Source organism: Vicugna pacos, chromosome 30, assembly GCF_048564905.1.
Source record: "Vicugna pacos chromosome 30, VicPac4, whole genome shotgun sequence".
Lineage (NCBI taxonomy): Eukaryota > Metazoa > Chordata > Mammalia > Artiodactyla > Camelidae > Vicugna > Vicugna pacos.
The window spans coordinates 3057501-3076775 of record NC_133016.1 but is presented as its reverse complement, the minus strand read 5'-3'; the positions used below and the strand labels follow the sequence as shown (position 1 = coordinate 3076775).

The following is a 19275-nucleotide window of genomic DNA, read 5'->3' as shown; positions in this document are numbered from 1 at the left end:
TTAACTGTATGTGAACCTTGATAGAAGATACAGATTACCCTTATCTGCTTGTATCTCATGATGGTACATTCATGCCAAATGAGTTCAAAAGTAGATTGTGTCATTTTGAAATCTCAGTTTTGGGATCTTATTTATAAATAGCTCAATAAACATTGGTTTGGATATACATATTGAATTGGTATGACCAGTTTCAATTCATTTTCATATAAATTATAACTTCAATATTCATGTTAATCAAATGATATTTTGAAAGTAATAAATTTTAAAGTCATCCCCCTCCCCCAACCCCGAGTTGCCATTAAACCAGTAGTGTCTTTATTGAGTCTCGGAAATAATGCTGTTGAACAGTTCAACACTTCACACTGACAACTTGTCTAGTGGAAATTACCAAGGAAGCTTTCTCACTGAGTGTTAGATCATGTAAGGGGGCTTGAAGCAACTGTCTACTGGTCCCTGTGGGCTCAGCCATTCCCCATTCCCTCTCAGGCAGGACTGGAACCAGGAACTGGTCACCACTTCCTCATTGACATTGCTGTATTTCGTGTTACTGTCTTGTCAATTTACATAAAATATCCCAGAAGAAATTTGAAGACAAATTACATGTAAAAATTGAAGTCCCCTTTTAGGTGAATTTATTGATTCGTGTTTTACTCCTTGACATAAACACCCTCGTGTATTATGGCTCCTGCACATTTGATCAATAAAGACAATACCAGAATTATATGCTTGGATAGGAAGAGACTCTTAGTTTATTAATAGCAATCATTTATTGAGATTTACTGCATTTCTTGCAACATTTAGGCACTTTACTATAGGCTTCTCTGTACTATTTATAGAAATATTTTCGTTGCTATATTTAATGCCATTTACCCCGAATTTTTATTTGGAAATTGAGGTTAGCAATGGCGTATATTTGATAACCCCTGCTAAATATTTATTACTGTATTTGGCATATGTTATTCCCTCACCACAATGGTGTATTCGTTTTTATTTTCCTCCTTGCATGGGAGAGGAAGTCTCTGTGTCATGGAAGGATGACTCGGATTCAGGGATCCCTGTTTACCCGTGCAGACCTGTGCTGTGTCCTCCCTCCTCTTACCCCTGTTCTGGTTGGGAGTCCTCCTCTTCATCATCCCTGTGAGGTCAGGTGGCAGCTCCTGAGGGCTCACTGGGCTCCTGGCACTCCCGGAAGCCCGGCCAAGCTGCCTGTCATGGCATCTTCACAGCAGCCCGGGGGAGGTGGCAGCCTCATGCGGTCATGCTACATATGGCCGGACTCAGCCCGGGTCTGGCACACCCCAGGCCTTGGGCTGCACTTTTCCCCTCGGGGTGCTGTGTGTGTTTTAATTTCTGTTGACCGCGTGGCACTTTCCTTTCTCAGGTTACTACCTTACAGGAACAAAAGGTCCTGCCCTTGTTTTGCCACCTTCAGAAGAGTGGGATGGCTCCGGGTGAAGGGCACTTCTGAGTGAGCTCCTTGGGAGAGCATTCAGTGGGTGCAGCTCGTGATCCGTGTCTCCCGTCTCACCCTTCCTTCCTTCCTTATAACCTGTCACCATTCTAACATGTCTAACGTTGTGTTTCCTTCTCCTTCTTGGTCATGGCAGTGCTTGTTCTATATTATCACTAATACAGTTGTTTACTTAATTCATTGTATTTTTTCCACAGCTCAGGTGTCAATAATTTCATTCTAACGTTTCATTGTTATGAACTGACCCGAGGTCAAGTCACTGTTCATTTGAGCCTACATGAGATGTAGTTTTTGACTCTTGATTTCAGCATTTTTAGATATCCTGCTTACCGTGTTGTTTCTTGAACTCAGAAGTAAAATACCCCTTCATTGTTAATTTCCTCACTTACTTTGGCAGGTGACTTTTTAGTACAAAATGTAAGCAAATGCGGCAGACACCCGAAATAAGGCCTGATACCTGGATTATAATTTATAAGATGAAGAGTGACAACGATTCAGTGATCAAGTGCTGTAGGTGGGCTCTGATCACACGTCCTGGGTCAAATCCGGACTCCGCCATCTGCTAGCATGTGTGCACCTCATGCTTTTCATCTGTCTGTTGTTGTTTTAAGGGTTACGTCAGTTGTAGGTATAAAGGGCTCAGAACAGAGGTTGGCATCTCCCTCTCTGCAAACACAAATACGAAACAAAAGAAACCCTAATATGTGACGGCTTTCATTATTATGAAGGATGTGGTTAATGTAAGATTAATGTCTTTGGGGTATAATATTTATAATCTGGCAACACTAATAATTACATTAATGGCAAACTTAACTCTGGAAGTAAAGAAGCAATAACTTGCTGAATGTCTCCCCTTCCTCTTCTGGGCAGTGCAAGAGTGTGTATTTGTGTTTGGGCCACTCACAGTTTCTTGGAAGAATATTTCTGATTGTTGTGGCTAACATTGTATAAAATCTGAAAGCTCACTGCTGGTTTTTGGACACAGATTGCTTACTCTCCAGAGAAGTGTGACACTTAGAAAAGTTTTTGTTTTTTGTGAATGAGGAAAAATTTTTCAAGTTTTATTTCTTCATGAGGATTTTCAATAAATATAGTATCATTTATTTTCATGGAGAAGCAAAACCATTCAGGAAAATAATGATTATAATTTTAAAGTAGTAAAGGATTGTAGGTAATTTAAAAGTTGGGATGTTAATGATTTGTTTTTGAAGGGAGTTTCTTTATATAAAATTACATGGGTAAACATTTCAAACGTGGAAATAGTGAGTTCTGTGTGATGATTATAACCAAAAAGGCGATAAGCATTCTGAGAAATTGTGCCGTAGCATGCTAGAGAAACAAGGAGAGATACACATGGTTTGACCAACCATGATTTGAAGAATGTCATTGAGAAATGTAATTTTTAAGTGTCATTTGATACCTGATAACTTTTGAATTTCAGAATAAACAAATATCATTTAATTGTAGATATTTCCTTTATTTACATGGCAAATTTTTTGACAGATTTGAATTCATTTGAACTTAAGCTTTTTCTATGTTCCTTTAAGTTAATGCGCTCATTTATAGGTAAGAGAAGTGGATGAAAATATTTTTTTGTGAAGTCATGGTTAAACAGTATAATGGAAGCTGCGTACAAATATGTGTACGATGATGTATAATGTATTTCATTTTACATATTATGTAAATGAAGATTTAATACTTCATTTAGATTTGTAAAATATTGTATAGCTACAGCATGTTTTACATTATCACACTAATATTGGCGTGATCTTGATTTCTGACACTTTGAGAGTAAAATGTCTTTTATCTTGGTTTTGTTTATAATAAAACCAATGTAGTCTATCTCAGCAGGCTGTTGTTTTAACAACAATCAGCATCTTTATGTTTATTTCTAAGCATATTTATTCTTGTTAACTGATTGTACATTGTTTTTGTCTGACCTGTGTCACAGGTCTTTAATTTTTAGTTTGTGTCATCATTATATGATAAGTATTTTCTTTTTAAATATATATATGAGGACTTTTTAATCTCAGTGAATTAAAAAAAATCTGTGTCCTATTTCAGCTACTTCCTTTTTCACTCATTGGTTTAGAAAGATTCATACTCACTTAGAAAAGTATTTAATATATTATAATGATTTTATTCGTGAATACTTTTACTTCTGGAGTATTTCCTTTTTTCCTTTTTCTTGTTTTCCATGAGAGTATAATCTTTGATTAGTCAGGAGATGGGAATGGTGGAAAGAGCTGCAGATAAAGGTCATCAGGCATGAATCCTACTTTTGCATTTTCAGCTCCTTTGCCACATTTTCTTGAAAAAGTCAAAGTCACTTATCTTCTCTGAGCCTCAATTCCCTCTTCTCTCAGGTTGAGCTGATAACACAGCGCTACTTATCCTGTTATGAGGAGCCATTGAGGAAACTTAAAAATGCTGTGTAATATATGAAGCGTCATGATATCTTTTGCTTTAAAAATTTTTACTTATTTTAGAAAAACGAAGAAGCTGAGAAATCTAAAACTAACGGTTGACTGGTATTTGCTTCTCTTCATGTGTATTTGTACGTGTAAATATCAGAAGACAAAGAGGCACATACATACATACATACATGGGATTATGTTGTATGTTTGCTCACCTGCATACCACAGGTGCCTAGGTCGTTCGTGCCCAGAGTAGGTCCCCGTGCATGATTAGAGGGACCCGCACAGGAGCCTGGTAGGGTGAGAGCCGCCTCCTCCTCATGAGAAGCTGCAGGTTATAGACTGAAAGCTCCATGAGGACACAGCTTTAACTGTGTGCTTTTGCGTCTTACACACAGAACCTGCCCGTGGCTGGTACATAGTAAGCCTCCTTGAATGCGTGGAAATGGGGTGCAAGTGTGAGGTGCTGCGTGCTCACTGGGGAGCACGGCATTTCAGTTGCATAGCTGTTCAGGTTCAGGATTATTTTTGTTTTATTTCTGGTGGTATATAGTTATGAATTTTCCAAAATGATCATTGTGTTATAATATTCGTACTGTGATGGTGGCGGTGAAGGGTAGGCTACATTCAGGAGTCACACGTTGCCGGCAGTATCATCGTCCTCAGAGGCGGGAAGGTTTATTTCGGGCAGTCTTGCTTGGCCTGCACTTTTTCACTGAGGATGGTGTTGAGACTCTCATGCTGCTCATACTGTAGCTAGACCAAATTGAAAGAATTCATATTTAATTTCAGTCAGGTTTTTGATGAATACATATTTTGCATATGACTATAATTGAGCTGTGTTTTAGTAGTATAAATTTTTCCCCATAATAAAAAATTTTATTATTCCTCTAAATATTTAGTATTATAGACATTCAGCAGATAACGTTAAGAATGTTGTATTAAGCAGCTTTTCTTCCCCATGTACTTTAGTTTTGCTCCCCTGTGTAGTGTATTTCTGTTTCAATTTTTAAACCCAAAACATTTTAATTAATACAATTCTTTTCTTTTAAAAACTGCACTGTGGTTTCTAAGCTCAGATCTCTTAAATTATACTTGGTCATATAAATAAGCTGTGCTTTGCAACTCTGGGTTCTTAACCTTTACTCTTTACTATTAGCTTTATGTTTTTTTAATTATAGGGAAATAGAGGACAGTAGGGAAGTTATGACTTAAACAGACTGTTATTACTGTATTCTTTTTTAAGGAAATGAAAAAATTATTTATTTTGTTCAAATCAAGCAGAAACAAACATAGAATATCTTGTCCTGTTATTTTTCCTAAGTATTTAATATCATCACAGTTTCTTTATATGTACTAACTCTTTTTGCATTTTGTGGATTGATGGTATGATTATTTATAGTTGTAAAATGTGTGTTGTCCATAGTTATTACTTAATTTTTAGAAAAGAGTGAGTGTTATTTTCAGTGTATATAAATGCATTATTTGAATAATGAAGTCATAGTCATTAAAAAATACAAACATATTATTTTAGCTTCAAAACTGAGGTTCCCTAGTCTATGAAAATAACCGAAATAGACCAGACGTGAAAAGGAGCGTTCACATGTTGAGAAATTGTTTTGGTCTTGGCTTTTGACACACACCTCCTCCATAAGACCATAGTGTTTTACTGTCTCGCATTGCCCGTTTATGCAAACATGTCCAGATGAATTCAGTGTTTAATGTTAAGAATCTTATAACATGCCAATTTGATTTGTAGCCCTTCATATCATAGAATGCTAATTAAAATCATATTTTTGCATATGTCATGCCTTTCATGTACATATGCAAATAGATTCTGTTGCCTTTCAGCTATTAGTAATTAACTTTATGAAGGACAGCTGTAATACATAATTAACAAAAATGTTTGCAAGCCCTTTTACACTGAAAGTTACAACAGTAAATTTTAATTTTTTTGCTTATCAAGAGAGCCATTTTAGTCTGATGCTTCTGAATGGGATCTAAATTGTTTTAAATAATCAACACAAAGTAATTAAATTGTATTGTACTATATGCGGTAGACGAATGCTGCTCTGTGCACTGCTGCTGATTCCTGTCCATTTCATATTTATGTCAACAGAATTGAGTTAAGTGATCTGATTTGTGTGTAAAATAAGGTAGCATGTCAGGTAATACTTTTTGTTTGTTTAAGTTATTGATATCTTCTGGGCACTTAAGTACATTTTTGTGTGTGTGCTGCAGACACGATAAACATTTATATCATTTTAAAAAACCTCTCTTCAAGTTATTACCATGTTTTAAGGAAGCTTCATGAAGGCTATTCATTTTCTGTTTTATAGTCCCTTAAATATTTAATAAAATGACATTTTCTCAAACTCATTTCATGATTGAAGTGTGGGATCAACGAGGGGCAGTGACTGTGACGTTGAGGTGTGGCTTTCTCTCTCTGACTGACTGACACTGAAGACAGTGACTGCAGAACTGAAGTCATTGTTTTGGTCATTGTTTGTATACTCAATACTCAAGTGAGATAATGAGCCAGACAATTTAAATGCAGTTATTTCTTTTGGTTTTCAGGTATTGTAGTATATTTAACCTGTATGCAAGCTTTCTGTTTAGCACTTGGTGCCATTGTAATGTGCATTTTGACATCATGTCTATATATACTTGTCTGTTTTTAAATACTTTTGTACATATTTCTAGCAGAGTCAAGCTTAGGTCTATAATTACTTTTTTTTTTTTTTAGGGTTGCTTTTGTAATGAAGAAACATTTAAACACTCATCTACTGGGCAAACATGGAGTTGGCACGCCAAAAGAAAGGTAATTTTCGTCCATTTTTAAAACTTAACAAATATATTTCCATTTTAGGCTTTGTTTAGTGAGGTGACTCCTAGAATTTTTATCAAGCCAGTTCATCATGTTTTACATTATGGTAGTCTTTTGTTGAGTATCATATTTTATGCCAGTCTCCCATAAAAATTTAATGTCCCTTTTTAATTTTAAAAAATTTGATCTAAAAATATTTCAAACGATTTGAGGGACTATGAATTTGTGAAACAGCCTTGAAACAGTAGAAGAGTTAAATTAGAGGGGATTGATCTCTGAGAATGCATGAGAATGAGCTTAAATAAATATGTAAAACTGAACTCTGTCCATTTTCATTTGAATTTTGCATATTTTTATTTTGAGGTTTTAAAATAACATTTTTGAATTCTTACTGTAGAATTAAACATTGCTGATATTAAAAAAGAAATACATCTTGTGTCATCCCCCAAATAATACTACAGTTGCCATGTCATGAAAAATAACACTACAATTACCGTGTCATCAACTGCCAGGTTTTCCTTTTTCTTGCTACTGTATCATAATTAGCTTCATCACGTAGACTTAATTATATTAGGTGAACTGAGATACAGCGATGTCAGCTACCAGGTGAGGCTGGCTACTTCTGAAACTTTAAATCGTTAAAATCTGCAGCTCACCCAGCACTCGTGCAAGCACCCTCACCTCCTTCAGGGACCTGGTAGTTTCTGACTTGCCCTGAATTCTCCAAGGTGGTATCTGAAATTCTGCAGACCCTCCTGGGAACTTTTGTTTTAAATACTGTTTTAAACTGTGGGTCATGATGCAGTTTGTTCTATCACTCTGTAGCCTTGGGCTTCTCCTACCATATTTGTAAATGTGTAATAAGTTTATAAACAATTTAAAGTGCTTTTACCAATATTGTCTATGTTCACAGGGTGTTTAGCTTGACTTTTCTATTGAGGGCATGTTGTTTTCTTTAGCATTTTAGTCTGGACGTGACTGAAGACTCAGAAATATTGGGGTGTTACATATGCTTACTTTGTGCCTTTTGGTTTTCCATAGTTTTCTTTATAAACATTACGTTTAAGCTGAGCCAAAATTTATGTGTTGAACAGATCCTGAATGCATCATTCTTGAAATTCAAAAGATTTTGTGTTATTTAAATTATAACTTGGGACTTGTCAAAGTTATGTTTCATAAGTCTTTAAGAAACAAAACATTTTCTTGTGGGGAGAGTATAGCTCAATGGTAGAGCATATGCTTAGCGTGCACAAGGTCCTGGGTTCAATTCCTAGTATCTCCATTTAAATAAATAAATAAATAAATAAATAAATAAATAGATAGATAGATAGATACATAGATAGATAGATAGATACCTAATTACCTACCCCCCAAACAAAATTTTAGAAAAGATACAAAATATTTTTAATTGCTGTATTCTTGTTGCTTTCACTTGCATTATCTCAGTTAACCATTGTATGACCTTAGTAGTGGTGCCTTATCAGACTAGTATCACAGAGGTAAAGATAGATATTCAGGAATATACAGGAATTTGTTCAGTATCTCATAATTAATAAGTGTTAGAATTGTTATTTTTCTGAGTAATTTCTACTGCTCTTCCTTGTTCTGATTTTATTGTCTTGCATTGAGAATCTTCACATATAGATACTTAGGGTGTTTTATTCACACAATAAATTTGAATGAAAATAATCCAGATCAATTAATTAGTAAGAAGAAAATATTTACCTACTATATAAGTAGGATACATTTTGAATTCAAATGTATCATTTTTGCTTTTTATTTAGAAATTTAAGCAATTTGAATGTGTTTGTTCATATTATTTCATATTAAAGAAAAAGTTATCACATTATACATATGTTTATCCTCCAAGCACCTTAAAGATACAGATACCTTCTGTATCTGATGGTAGGAGTGTGAAACTTCCAGTTGTGCTCAGGTTTTCCATTTTCCTTTTCCTGTGCATTCCAGGATAACTCTCTTTTGCTTTCACTCATTTCAGTCCCTAATACAAAAACGGAGGCTAAAAAGAGGCATGAGAAAGACTGCATATTCTCCTCTATGAGGTGTCGTAAGCGTTTCCTCCAACAGTAACATGATTTTTGTCCTAAAAGCAGGAGGTGAATCTCAAATGGGAAAGTGTCTCCCCATTTGCTGGGTCATTACCTTCTAAGTTGTCCTAGTGTGGAGTTCATCTAACCTGGACATTAGATTGAATTGTTTTTCCTGCTAGAAATTCCATGTTTCAGAGGACCTCTTGTTTATGGTATCTGCTTGTAGGGCATTCCCTCTTCCTGCACAGAAAGACTGAGCTGGAATGCCAGGGCTTCCACCACAGCAGGATTTCCAGTAGCGGTCCACAGCTCGACGAGACCAAGATTTACGTAGCAAAATCTAGCACATTACATGCCCAAAGACTCCTTTCTTCCAGTCCACCTGCCTCCATTCCTTGGAGAGGGAATTGACGCCTTTGAACAGTTTTAGGAAACAAAGAAACTCTTTACCAGCATGTTCAACCTTTACTTTGGGCATAATTGTTGTCTAAATTAAATTAAACATTTATTCTTACCTACTTAAAACATTAATGCTTTGGCTATAATTTTGCAAGCTTGCTCTATTTTAATTTCTTTAGGACAATGTAATCAGTTTATTTTTTATGTTTTGAACTTAATTCTTTCCTGTCATGCATTGCACATTGTAGCAAATAGTAAGAGAAGTTAGCTAAATAGGCTGTGACAATTAAATTAATAATACATTTTGTTTGCAAGTATTTAGGCCTTGTGCTTTGACTGATACATGCAAAAATGATAATTTATTACAAATAAATTCATATTCTTACACTATAGTTTGATGAACTAATAAATTTTGTCAGTGTGACTGTCATAAGCAACAGAAAACTAGTTTCAGATTTTTTTGACTCCCTGAACACCTGAAGTGATGGCTTGTGTAAGAACATAATTTTTATCCGTAAGTTTGCATGGCCTTATTTTAAGGTAGTATATAGCTGTGTTTCTGAAGTCTTATACACTTAAATACAGACTACTAAATATAGCCACATTTGGTTCACATTCCAAAATAATAAACTCCAATTAATTTGCAAGTTCATTCTGAAGTAGTCCCTATTTTAAATGAGTAATTCTCTTTGTAATATAGTAAGCCAGAGTAGCTTTATGACTCCTTGAATTCGCTAATAGTAATCTAGAGAACCAGCTTATCCACAATTATAACAATTGAAACAGCCCGAATAAGTATATCTTATGTGAAAGCCAGGTGCATATTACAATGGGGAGAGATGGCATTAGGGCTTCAGTGCTTGGCAATCAGCTGGGCTTTGAGTGACCGTGTAAGTAGGAGGGGGAAACAATTCACGCAGAGTTTCTGACCTGATACATCGCTCTTGTGGTGTCTGGGAGACACCAGGAAATGTCTACACTGGTGGTCTCTCAGAAGGGCAACTGTGCTCCCCAAACCAGTTTTACCAGTAAAAGTTTTAAACTGGGTACCTGCATCAGAGAGTCTTAAGAGCTAAATAATGTACTTGTTTTTTCACATTATTAATGAATATTAAGATCAAAACCTTGGTATTTCTTCAGTGAAGCAATTTTTGGGGAGTTTCTGATTATCTTTCATCTCAGACAGTGCCTCATTGTCAGTCTAGCTGTGGGGTGTGTTCTGGCCCCTGGGGGTGGGCTCTAAGCTGGCCAGTGTTTTTGTTTAGGCAAACGGGTTTCCCTCAGCCTCCTTCAGATTCCTGAGCCCTGAGGTTTTTGCTGGCTCCTCCTTTTCAGACATTTGAAATTTGTGGTTAGGCATCTTCCTTTTAACAGTACCTTGGAGCTGACTGATAATGAAATCTTTCCCCCCACATTTGTATACGTACCAGATGGTACCTGTTCTGCGTGGGGGGCAGGACTGGGCTCGGATGTGCGGTAAGCTGTTTGCTGTAGGACGTGACATTGTGTAAGGTGTCTGGTGTCTGCCTTGTCTCCTGTCTTGACAACTTTTATGTTTATATGTTAAAGCTGTATGCCAGCATCATCATGGCTTCCTGTCCTTCACGTTCTCCCGAGCGCGGAAACGTCGCCCAGGATCCAGGCGTTCCTGGGACACGCAAAGTGCGCGCACACGCACAGTTGTTGCTGCAGCTTTGCCAGGGATACTGTGGGTTGATTAGAAACTGAGGTTACTTTTAAAGGAGAGAATAATACATTTTATAAAAGCTCTGAATTACATGTGTCTAAATAGACTCAAATTTGCCCTGTTGGAGGAGATTCTATTCCGACTATGAGGCCAGCTCCTGTTGCTGCCCCCTTAGTGTCCGCTGCAAAGACGTGGCCTGCCTTTTGGCCAAGTTCCTACTGTTGCTGGTATTTTCTTTTATTGAAGAATCGGCCGTTTTCCTTACTGTTTACTCCACGTGAATTTCTGTGAGGTGGATACTGTTTTCTACTTTATTGGTGAAATGGTGGCTCATTCTCATGGGAGCCGTGGGAAATTTCATCCTGTGTCGAGCGTCCTTCTTGCCACCTCTGAGCAGTGTCCCTGTGACGCTCGTCAGGCGTGTGCCCCGCACTGCCCACTGGTCTACCTCTCAGCTCCTCTCTTGCTCCCAAGGTCAGTGATTTTTTTTTATGAGGCCCAATTTTGGGGGGAAAAGTGTCTATGGGCTCCTCCCTGCTTTAAAAAATTATTTATACAAGAAATGACTCTGTTGAGCCGAAGTGGAGTAATAACCTTTCAGTCCCCTCTGTCTGGGATTGCTGATTTGAAAGAGGTGGGGGGTGGTTATACCTCACTGACCTGCCATTGCTTTCGTGTGAGCTGCGGACTCCCTGTCTTCTGTCTTCTCCCACTTCTCCATCTGCAGACAGTATCCAGGTTATAAATAATATCCCATGGTCGTTTGACATGGTTTTACTGTAAGGAAGTTGGGCAAGCCTACTAAAGGGTTACTTCTATGTGGGAAGATACATGGAACTCACATCCAAGCCAGGACTTTTAGAAAATTTCCTTCTATCTTTTACTGGCTTAATCTTACCATTTATTACGTAACATAAGGAGGTAAGTGTACATATTTTCCACCGAGGTTATCTCGTCAGCGTCTGGGTAGTGTTTCTAAAGTAAGGGGGTAGTTCAGGCGTCCTGTGGCTGCTTTATGACAAGGGTTTTCTTACTGGAATGGGTATATTCTCTTACTTTGTGGATTTTCCCGGTGAAAGTTAGCAAAATAAGTGTCAGCTCCTCATTTGTTTACTGAAGTTTCCGGTTTACTTTTTCGGGAGATGCTTGGACCTGTCACAGAGAGTCCTTGTGACTCATCTCTGCGGGGACAGAAAACCCCTTTTCGAGTTTGTAACTTGATTGGGTCCCTCAGCTTCCATGAAGCAATGGCAGCCCTGCTCCTGCTTCAGTTGTGTAGTCGAGAGCTGTGTGGAATGTCTGGACTCTGTGTATCTGTCAGAAATTCAGTTTGCTGCTCTGAATACACCCTCTTCCACTCCTTTCTCAGGGTGCTTCCAGTTTTATCCTCCAGTCGGTCCCACCGATGGAGACCTGCTTTCCTTCACTGCACTGTTTCTGCTGTCTTCCTCCAGCAACGTTTTTACTGATTTTGTGCTTAGTTTTTATGATAATGACTTAAACCTAAGAGGTAACCTTATAAAATTCCTACTTCATTGTAAAGATACGGTGCCCAGGGCCCTGCTCCTGAGCAAATGTTCCATCTTCCGTGTGAGACCCAGGGGGCAGTTTCTTTCTGGTCCTTATTCCAGGAAAAGTTGTGCCTTTCTGAAACTGCTGGTCATTTTGGTCTTAAAGACTAGCAAATCATGTGTCTAATTGAGTTTTCCTCTTTATGTTTACTGCTGGGAAGCTCAGTGCCAAAACTGTAATTCATCTCTAGAAAGCCGGGTGGACTTCATGGAATGCATTTTATTTACTACTGTTATTTCTAGTTTCATCTTTTTTTCCCTTATGGGAAATTCCCGTTTTATGTGAGTGGTATATTTTTAACAACATCACATAAATCAGAGCGCACATAATTCAAGGGGAGTTTTGCAATGGGAATGTCTGTGAAGTAGGTCAGCTCCAGGAAGACGCATCTCTTCAGCCCTGGGGTTTGGGGCACTGTGTTACGCAGTGTGCTGCCCTTTTATGAGACTTTTTCTTAATTGTCCTTGCCCTGTTGCATGAAAATTTAGTGCACTTCTTTGAGCAACTTCAGTGGTTCTTTCTGTTTCTCAAGATTATACGTTAGTTTGAGGAACGCCCGCTCCTCAAGAGTGCTGAGCAGACATGGTATGTACGCCTCCCCCCCCCCCCCACCCCGGGCCAAAGAAGGGAGGATCGCGCGACTTCTGTACCCGGGTACTTGCTCTCCGGCTCCGTCAGAAATGGCTGCTGTGTCTCATGTATCCCAGCTATGCTGATAAAATACCACGTCTGCTACTACAGGGGGAAATTCTTTGTTAGTAGTGGAGGAAGGCTAAGTGTTACAAATATACACGTTACAGAAATATGAGGTTGTTTTCTGCCTTTTCTCATTGTTTAATTTTAAGCTAGCATTTTATTGAGTGTTCAACTCTGTGTATTTTATTCCCAGGCATTTACATAGACATGAATATTTTATGACTCTTGTTTTTTAGAAGATGCTGGTTGTTATGCAGTTATCCATAATACGTAAAAAGAAGAGGTACACCATGAAACCAAGGAAAGTCTTAGAAGAGGGACCAGTTAGTCTTGCTTCAGGGATACCGTGGCAGGTGCTGATGAAGGCCTCTTGTCCGTTCATTAGCTGACCCTCAGCAGTAGGCGTGTACTGCGTCTCCTCACGGCTGTCCCCAGACTGAGCTGGAGCCTGGTGCTTGCGGACGATACAGCCTCTGTTCTCGTGCCCCTTCAGTTTGGGCTTGATGGACTGAGACTGAGGATAGAGGGATAATATGCACATGAGGAAAAAGAGAATTTTATTAGATGTAAGGCTCTGATGAAAATACAGTAGGGTGCTGTTCCAGAGCGTGTCTGGGCCAGGTGATGCTGTAGGGTGAGTGGTCAGGAAGAAGGGGTGAAGCTTGGACTGGGAGCCTTCCCTGCAGAGAGCACAGTCGAGGCCACAGGGAGGTGTGTGTGCTGCCTTAGGGCTGGGGGAGGCGGAGGGCAGAAGATGAGGAGCCAGGACCCAGCCGTGCCCTGTTCAGGAAATGGTCCCCCCGCGTCCCCCATGGGGGTATTTCATTCAGGGGGCTTATGGGAAGGGTAAGGGCGAGCCTGGGAAACTGAGTGGGAATAAGGCCCAAAAGAACCTTGAACGCTCTGCCTGCTCTACCTTTTACTCTGCACACATGGTGAGGCCAGCCAGGTTCCCAGCTCCTTTGGGACTGGGCCTCTGTCCACGTGGAGCTCAGACGCCAGGGACAGAGGCCCGGCGGGCTAGTGCTGGCACAGCGACCCGCGCTGGAGGACGCTGCGCACCCGGCTCCCGGCCTCCCTCCTCCGGTGCATACTGCAGAGCTGCCCCGCAGACAAACCTTCCAGTCACCCGCCTCACGAAATGCCTTGTTTCTTTGTGCTTCACAAATACTGCACTTTTTACAAATTGAAGGTTTGTGGCAACCGTGCTTCAAGCAAGTCTGTCCGCACCATTTTCCCAGCAACATTTGCTCACTTCCTGTCTCTTTGCCATGTTTTGGTGATTCTTACTATATTTCAGATTTTCTTACTCTTATTCTGTTTGTTACAGGGGTCTGCTACCAGTGATCTTTGATGCTGTTACTGTGATAGTGTGAAGGCTGCGATGATGGTTACTTAGCATTTTTTAGTGATAGAGTATTCTTAATTAAGGTATGAACGTTGTTTTTTTACACATAATGCTATCCCACACTTACTGGACTACACTATGGTGTAAATGTAGCTGTTATATGCACTGGGAAACGGGAAAAATTCACGTGACTCTCTTTATTGTGACACTTGCCTTGCTGCGGTGGCCTGGACCTGAAGCCAGTGTCTCCGAGGTCTGCCTGTACTTTGTGAGACACTCTTTCCCAGCTCCAGGACCTGTTCCTTTCTCTGTACTTCTGTTCTTCCCCATCACACTCATACAACATCCCACATCTCCTGGCTGTGAATCTGTATCACCATTGTATTTCAGGTTTCAGGCTGAGGCTCCTGTCTTCTCTGAGTTTCTTTCTTGTTTATTCCAGCTCTTAATGATCTTGCTTTTTTCATCATATTCCTATGAAACCTTGGTGACCAAAGGATGTGTGTGTGTGTGTGTGTGTATGCACTCATACATATGTATATATATAAATTTCTTTATCCATCTCCCAAAATAGAAACCCAGAAGACTGTGATGATACTGCATAAGTTATAATTATGTTATCTAGTACTAGTTCATAGAGTTCTTAGACCAGAAATGTAAGGTTTAGTACTGATAATCTTTATTAAAATGACGTCTATTTTGTTCTGTTGCCTCCTCTTTCATTCTTCCATAGAAATAAGACAATTCTGTGGAGATAGTGAACTATACCTTTTCTAGTGTGAATGTTCTGATTGTTCTGTATGCGATCATACATGGTTGTTTAATGTGACTAGTTAATTTTTAAGGGTTTGTTTTTTTTTTTTTTGGTGGAGGCTACCATTTAGTTTAGTAGTTCAGTCAGATCTTGGATGTAGGAATATCTGCTATTTTGACTCTTTTTAAAGTCAATGAACAGGTGATCCTAAATATGATCAATCAGATATGTTAAATGTGCAAAATATAGGTGTTTTCTCCTGGCAGGCATCTAGAATATTTTTGGCTGTGCTCTTATTTCACTTAAATTGCGTTTATAGTATTGGGGCGTATGCATCTGGACTCTGACTGAAATATGCCTTAAGCGCTTATCTTTAATTCCCAGTCAGTGCTGGAATTAAGGAGAACAAAGGCCTATATGTTCACGGCAGCCTTCAGTTACGCTTAATTACCAGCCTGCTCACGGTCTCATTATACAGTGCTGACTTCTTGTGAGACGTTCTTTTTATTCGTGATGTCTTGGTAGTTGCTTCTAAAAGTCCAAGAATAAAATTTTTCCTGAGGAATTTTCCAGGAAACTTCCATCCTTTCTGAAGTAGTTTTTGTAAAGTCGGATCAAAGCCATTTGATGATGCCTTTTAACTGACAAGAAACAAGATGATGATGTTTCGTCACGTTGCAGAGCTCTGATAGGAGAGTCAAGGTTTGCACGGGGTATTCTCTGGTATCATACCCCCGACCTGTTCATGGTCCTTGGGTCACTGATATGATCCATCGTGAGCTTCAGACGGGGCCTCCCCACTGGTGCTGTGACGCGCTCGCCAGTGCACCCAGAGAAGACAGGCAGACCTGATGGTCCCCGTGACATGTGCCGACCTGTTAGTAGTCCTGACGTTCCGCAGAGTGACTGTCTTTTACTTCAGCAGATCCTTCATTCCCTTTCAAAAGGGTCGTGATGCCTTTTGATACTTACTAAGGCATTAACACCGCCTAAGGTTGAATCACATGAAATCAACACTTAAGTTTAAAAAATGGCAAATACTGGCAATCTCATATGAGTCAAACCGATTCTGTTTAGAACTGTGGCTAGCATATGACGTGAGTATAGAGATCTGCTTTTCAGGGAGTTAATCCTTTCCATTGAGTTTTGATGGAAGCCAGTTCTTGCTTCTTTCACGGACAGTGGTTTCCTAGACATGGCAGAGTGTGGTAGTATGATGCAGAAGTTGGATCAGGAGAGCATGAAAGCTGTCTCCACCTGCTTTGTTTATCCACTCAGTGTCGCGTTTGAAAACTGTGTCCCCAGGTTTTCCAGGCCTGGGTCAGCTATGTTTTGTTTTCAAGGTCCAGATTTTGTCTCACTGTGAAAATCGTCCCCCAGATTTCCATTCTGTGTGATCCCTTCTTACTACTAAGAAGACTGATACACAGCTTAGCACGTTCTGTTGTGAACGTGTGCCTTGCGTCCACACTAGGTAACTTCTTGAGGGTGTGCTTGGCAACTTTCCTTCTCTGTCCCAGCTTTTCAGAAGGTGATTGATATTCAGTGAATATTGATAGATTTAAAATATTAAAATCTTCATTGAAATTTTTTTTTCCAAGATGAACTTTTTTCTTAACTGGTCTAACACATGATTTATAGTCACATTTTTAGAAAGGTATTTCAAACTAGCATGGTTGTATATATAGCTGTGTATGGTCCTGCCTCTTAATTTAGTCAACCTCCAGTGCGTTCTTCCTGAGTCAGCATGGCTTTATCACCTTATCTGTGAGGCCAAGGATGACACCTGTTCGCACTTCTCAGGGTTATGGAGAAGTGGACAGGAATTTATACAAGTATGAAGTATACATACAAAGTCTATATATATGTATACAATATATATATTATATATACATGTATATATGTGCATATATATAATATATGCAGCATCTTACAATTTAAAAAGTGCTTATTTTTAAATTAAAGCATATTAAAGAAATTTTTAGTTGCCAAGTTCTAAGCAATATCTGTGTCTCTTTTATGCTAATCTGGTGGAGAAAAGTATTATGGGAAACACCAGATTCAGCAGAACATATATATGAGTTTTTATTTAAATTATGTCCTAATTTTCTTTGACATTAATTTAAACAAGTTCCCCTTTCATTCTCACAGCACATTGTAGTATTCAGATGTCTTTTTCTCATTTCATATTTATAATTATGTAATACGGATATGCTGTATATTATTTGGCAACTAGAAAGTGGCAGTCTTGTTGCTGGATACCAGATCTTTAAATTTTTATGCCTTTTCTTTAAAAAAATATTGTTTATATGATAATCAGATTTTGAAGATTAGGAAAAATTTTAACAAAGGGATTAGCCCAGTGCTTATCATTTATTACTACTCACAGTAATAGTATATGAGCATATTCACAGTTTCAGTGAGTTTTTTGAGCTTTCTGTTTTGATTAAACAGGGAAAAAAAAAACATACATAGAACATAACTCTGTAAAACCCGTAGAAACCAAGTGCTCTGTGTGAAGCGGGAAGGAGGTCCCAGAGACCACACCAGTGTTAGGGCGCCTTCTCTGTGTCTTGGAGAAGGTGTATGTTTCTCAGCAGATTAAAGAGCATCTTTTTATATGGAGAGCTCTCTTACTTGCACAGGAAGCCAGTGACTTTTGCAGCTTTCATACTTAATATGATTGTTGATCCCTAAGTGATGAGACATAATTTAAATTTCTGTGGAAATTCCAGTTTGAATCTGACATGCTCAGGTACCACTGAGTCAGAGCTCAGAACTTAGCTGATGTTAGAGCCTAGCCTTCAAATCTCAGTAAACACATCTTTATAATGTGCTCGGCTTGTCATGTAGGTGTCTGATGCCTCTGAAGAAGTGCTTAAAACCCAAACAGTTTAATCAAATGGATCCAACTGCTGGAATTGGTGAAAAGAAAGAAAGAAATCTAAGAATGTAATCATTTTTTGCTAGAGATACAAGGTTGAGATTAATTAAAATATGGAATGTAATGTTCTAGTTCTCAGGCTCAGTGGTAAATTCACAGATGTTCATTGCATTGAATAAATAAAATAAGATAGGGCCACAAATGGACCAACGTTAAGAAAAGATTATTTTTGGCCCAGTTTGTGCCTTGAGGTCTATGTAGTGAGACCATGCTCTCCCACATTCATATGGCCCATGTCACGTGCTTGATGTGAAACAAAGGAAAGTTAATTTCAGAACCTTTTATTTAGTTCTCTAGCTAGTATCAAAAGTACTCCATTCAATGAAAGAGAAATGAAGAGATGTCTCTCTTATTGGTAATGTTATGAGCAGAAGACATCTGACTTTCAACAAAAATGTCAATTTTAAAAAAATCATTAGTCTTTAAAAATGTATCTGAAATAATAGCAGTGAACTATTGATTCATGTGGTATTAGATCACTTTTATTATGAGAAAAGTTTGTTTTGGAAATTTTAGGCAGTGTTTTTCTTTGCATAGTGCCAGGTTGGCAGCAGAGGGACCTGGCCGAGTGTGTCATGGAGAAGCGTTTCTTCAGAGTGAAGAGGTTCTTAGCGGGGAAGGGTTAGAGACCAAGGCAAGTCTTGCAGGTGGATATGACACCTTTCCAGAGAGGCAGGCGCGTGTCAGCAGGAGCCCTCACCAGGCCTGCAGGAGCTCCTCGCCGGTCAGCAGTCTTGGTCGGGCCCCGGCAGTGTCCGAGAGCTCTGTCTCGGGGATGGAGGCGTTTTCATCCCAAGATGACAGTTGCTACTTTCAATCATAAATTGCTTCTTCTCGAAGGCCCATTTTAAATGGCCGTGCTTGGCTTTACGGTTATTTTTCTCAGTTCTCAGCACAAGCGACCCCTGCCTTTCTGCCGTGGTGCCGAGGACCTTGCTAAGTGTGTGTCGTGTCACCACACAGGCCTTAGGGACTCCTCCATCCCATCCTGCCCCTGGAGACAGGTGATGTGGCTATCGGAATAATGTCCTGAGATGGAACTCAGAGTTCATCTTTTCCTTGTTGGAAGAACTCATGGCTTTGTTAATGATTTTAGATGATATTTATAG

The 19275-nt window shown here is 39.0% G+C and overlaps 1 protein-coding gene across 3 annotated transcripts in view; it reads left to right on the top strand.

Annotated features, from left to right (window-relative positions):
- Nucleotides 1–19275, top strand: part of ZNF407 (zinc finger protein 407) — a 368187-nt gene that overhangs the window by 136142 nt on the left and 212770 nt on the right. For all 3 annotated transcript variants that reach the window (XM_072952344.1, XM_072952346.1, XM_072952345.1), the window contains exon 4: nucleotides 6635–6709. In XM_072952344.1, coding sequence (XP_072808445.1) covers nucleotides 6635–6709 — 75 coding nt within the window. The remainder of the gene's footprint in view (nucleotides 1–6634; nucleotides 6710–19275) is intronic.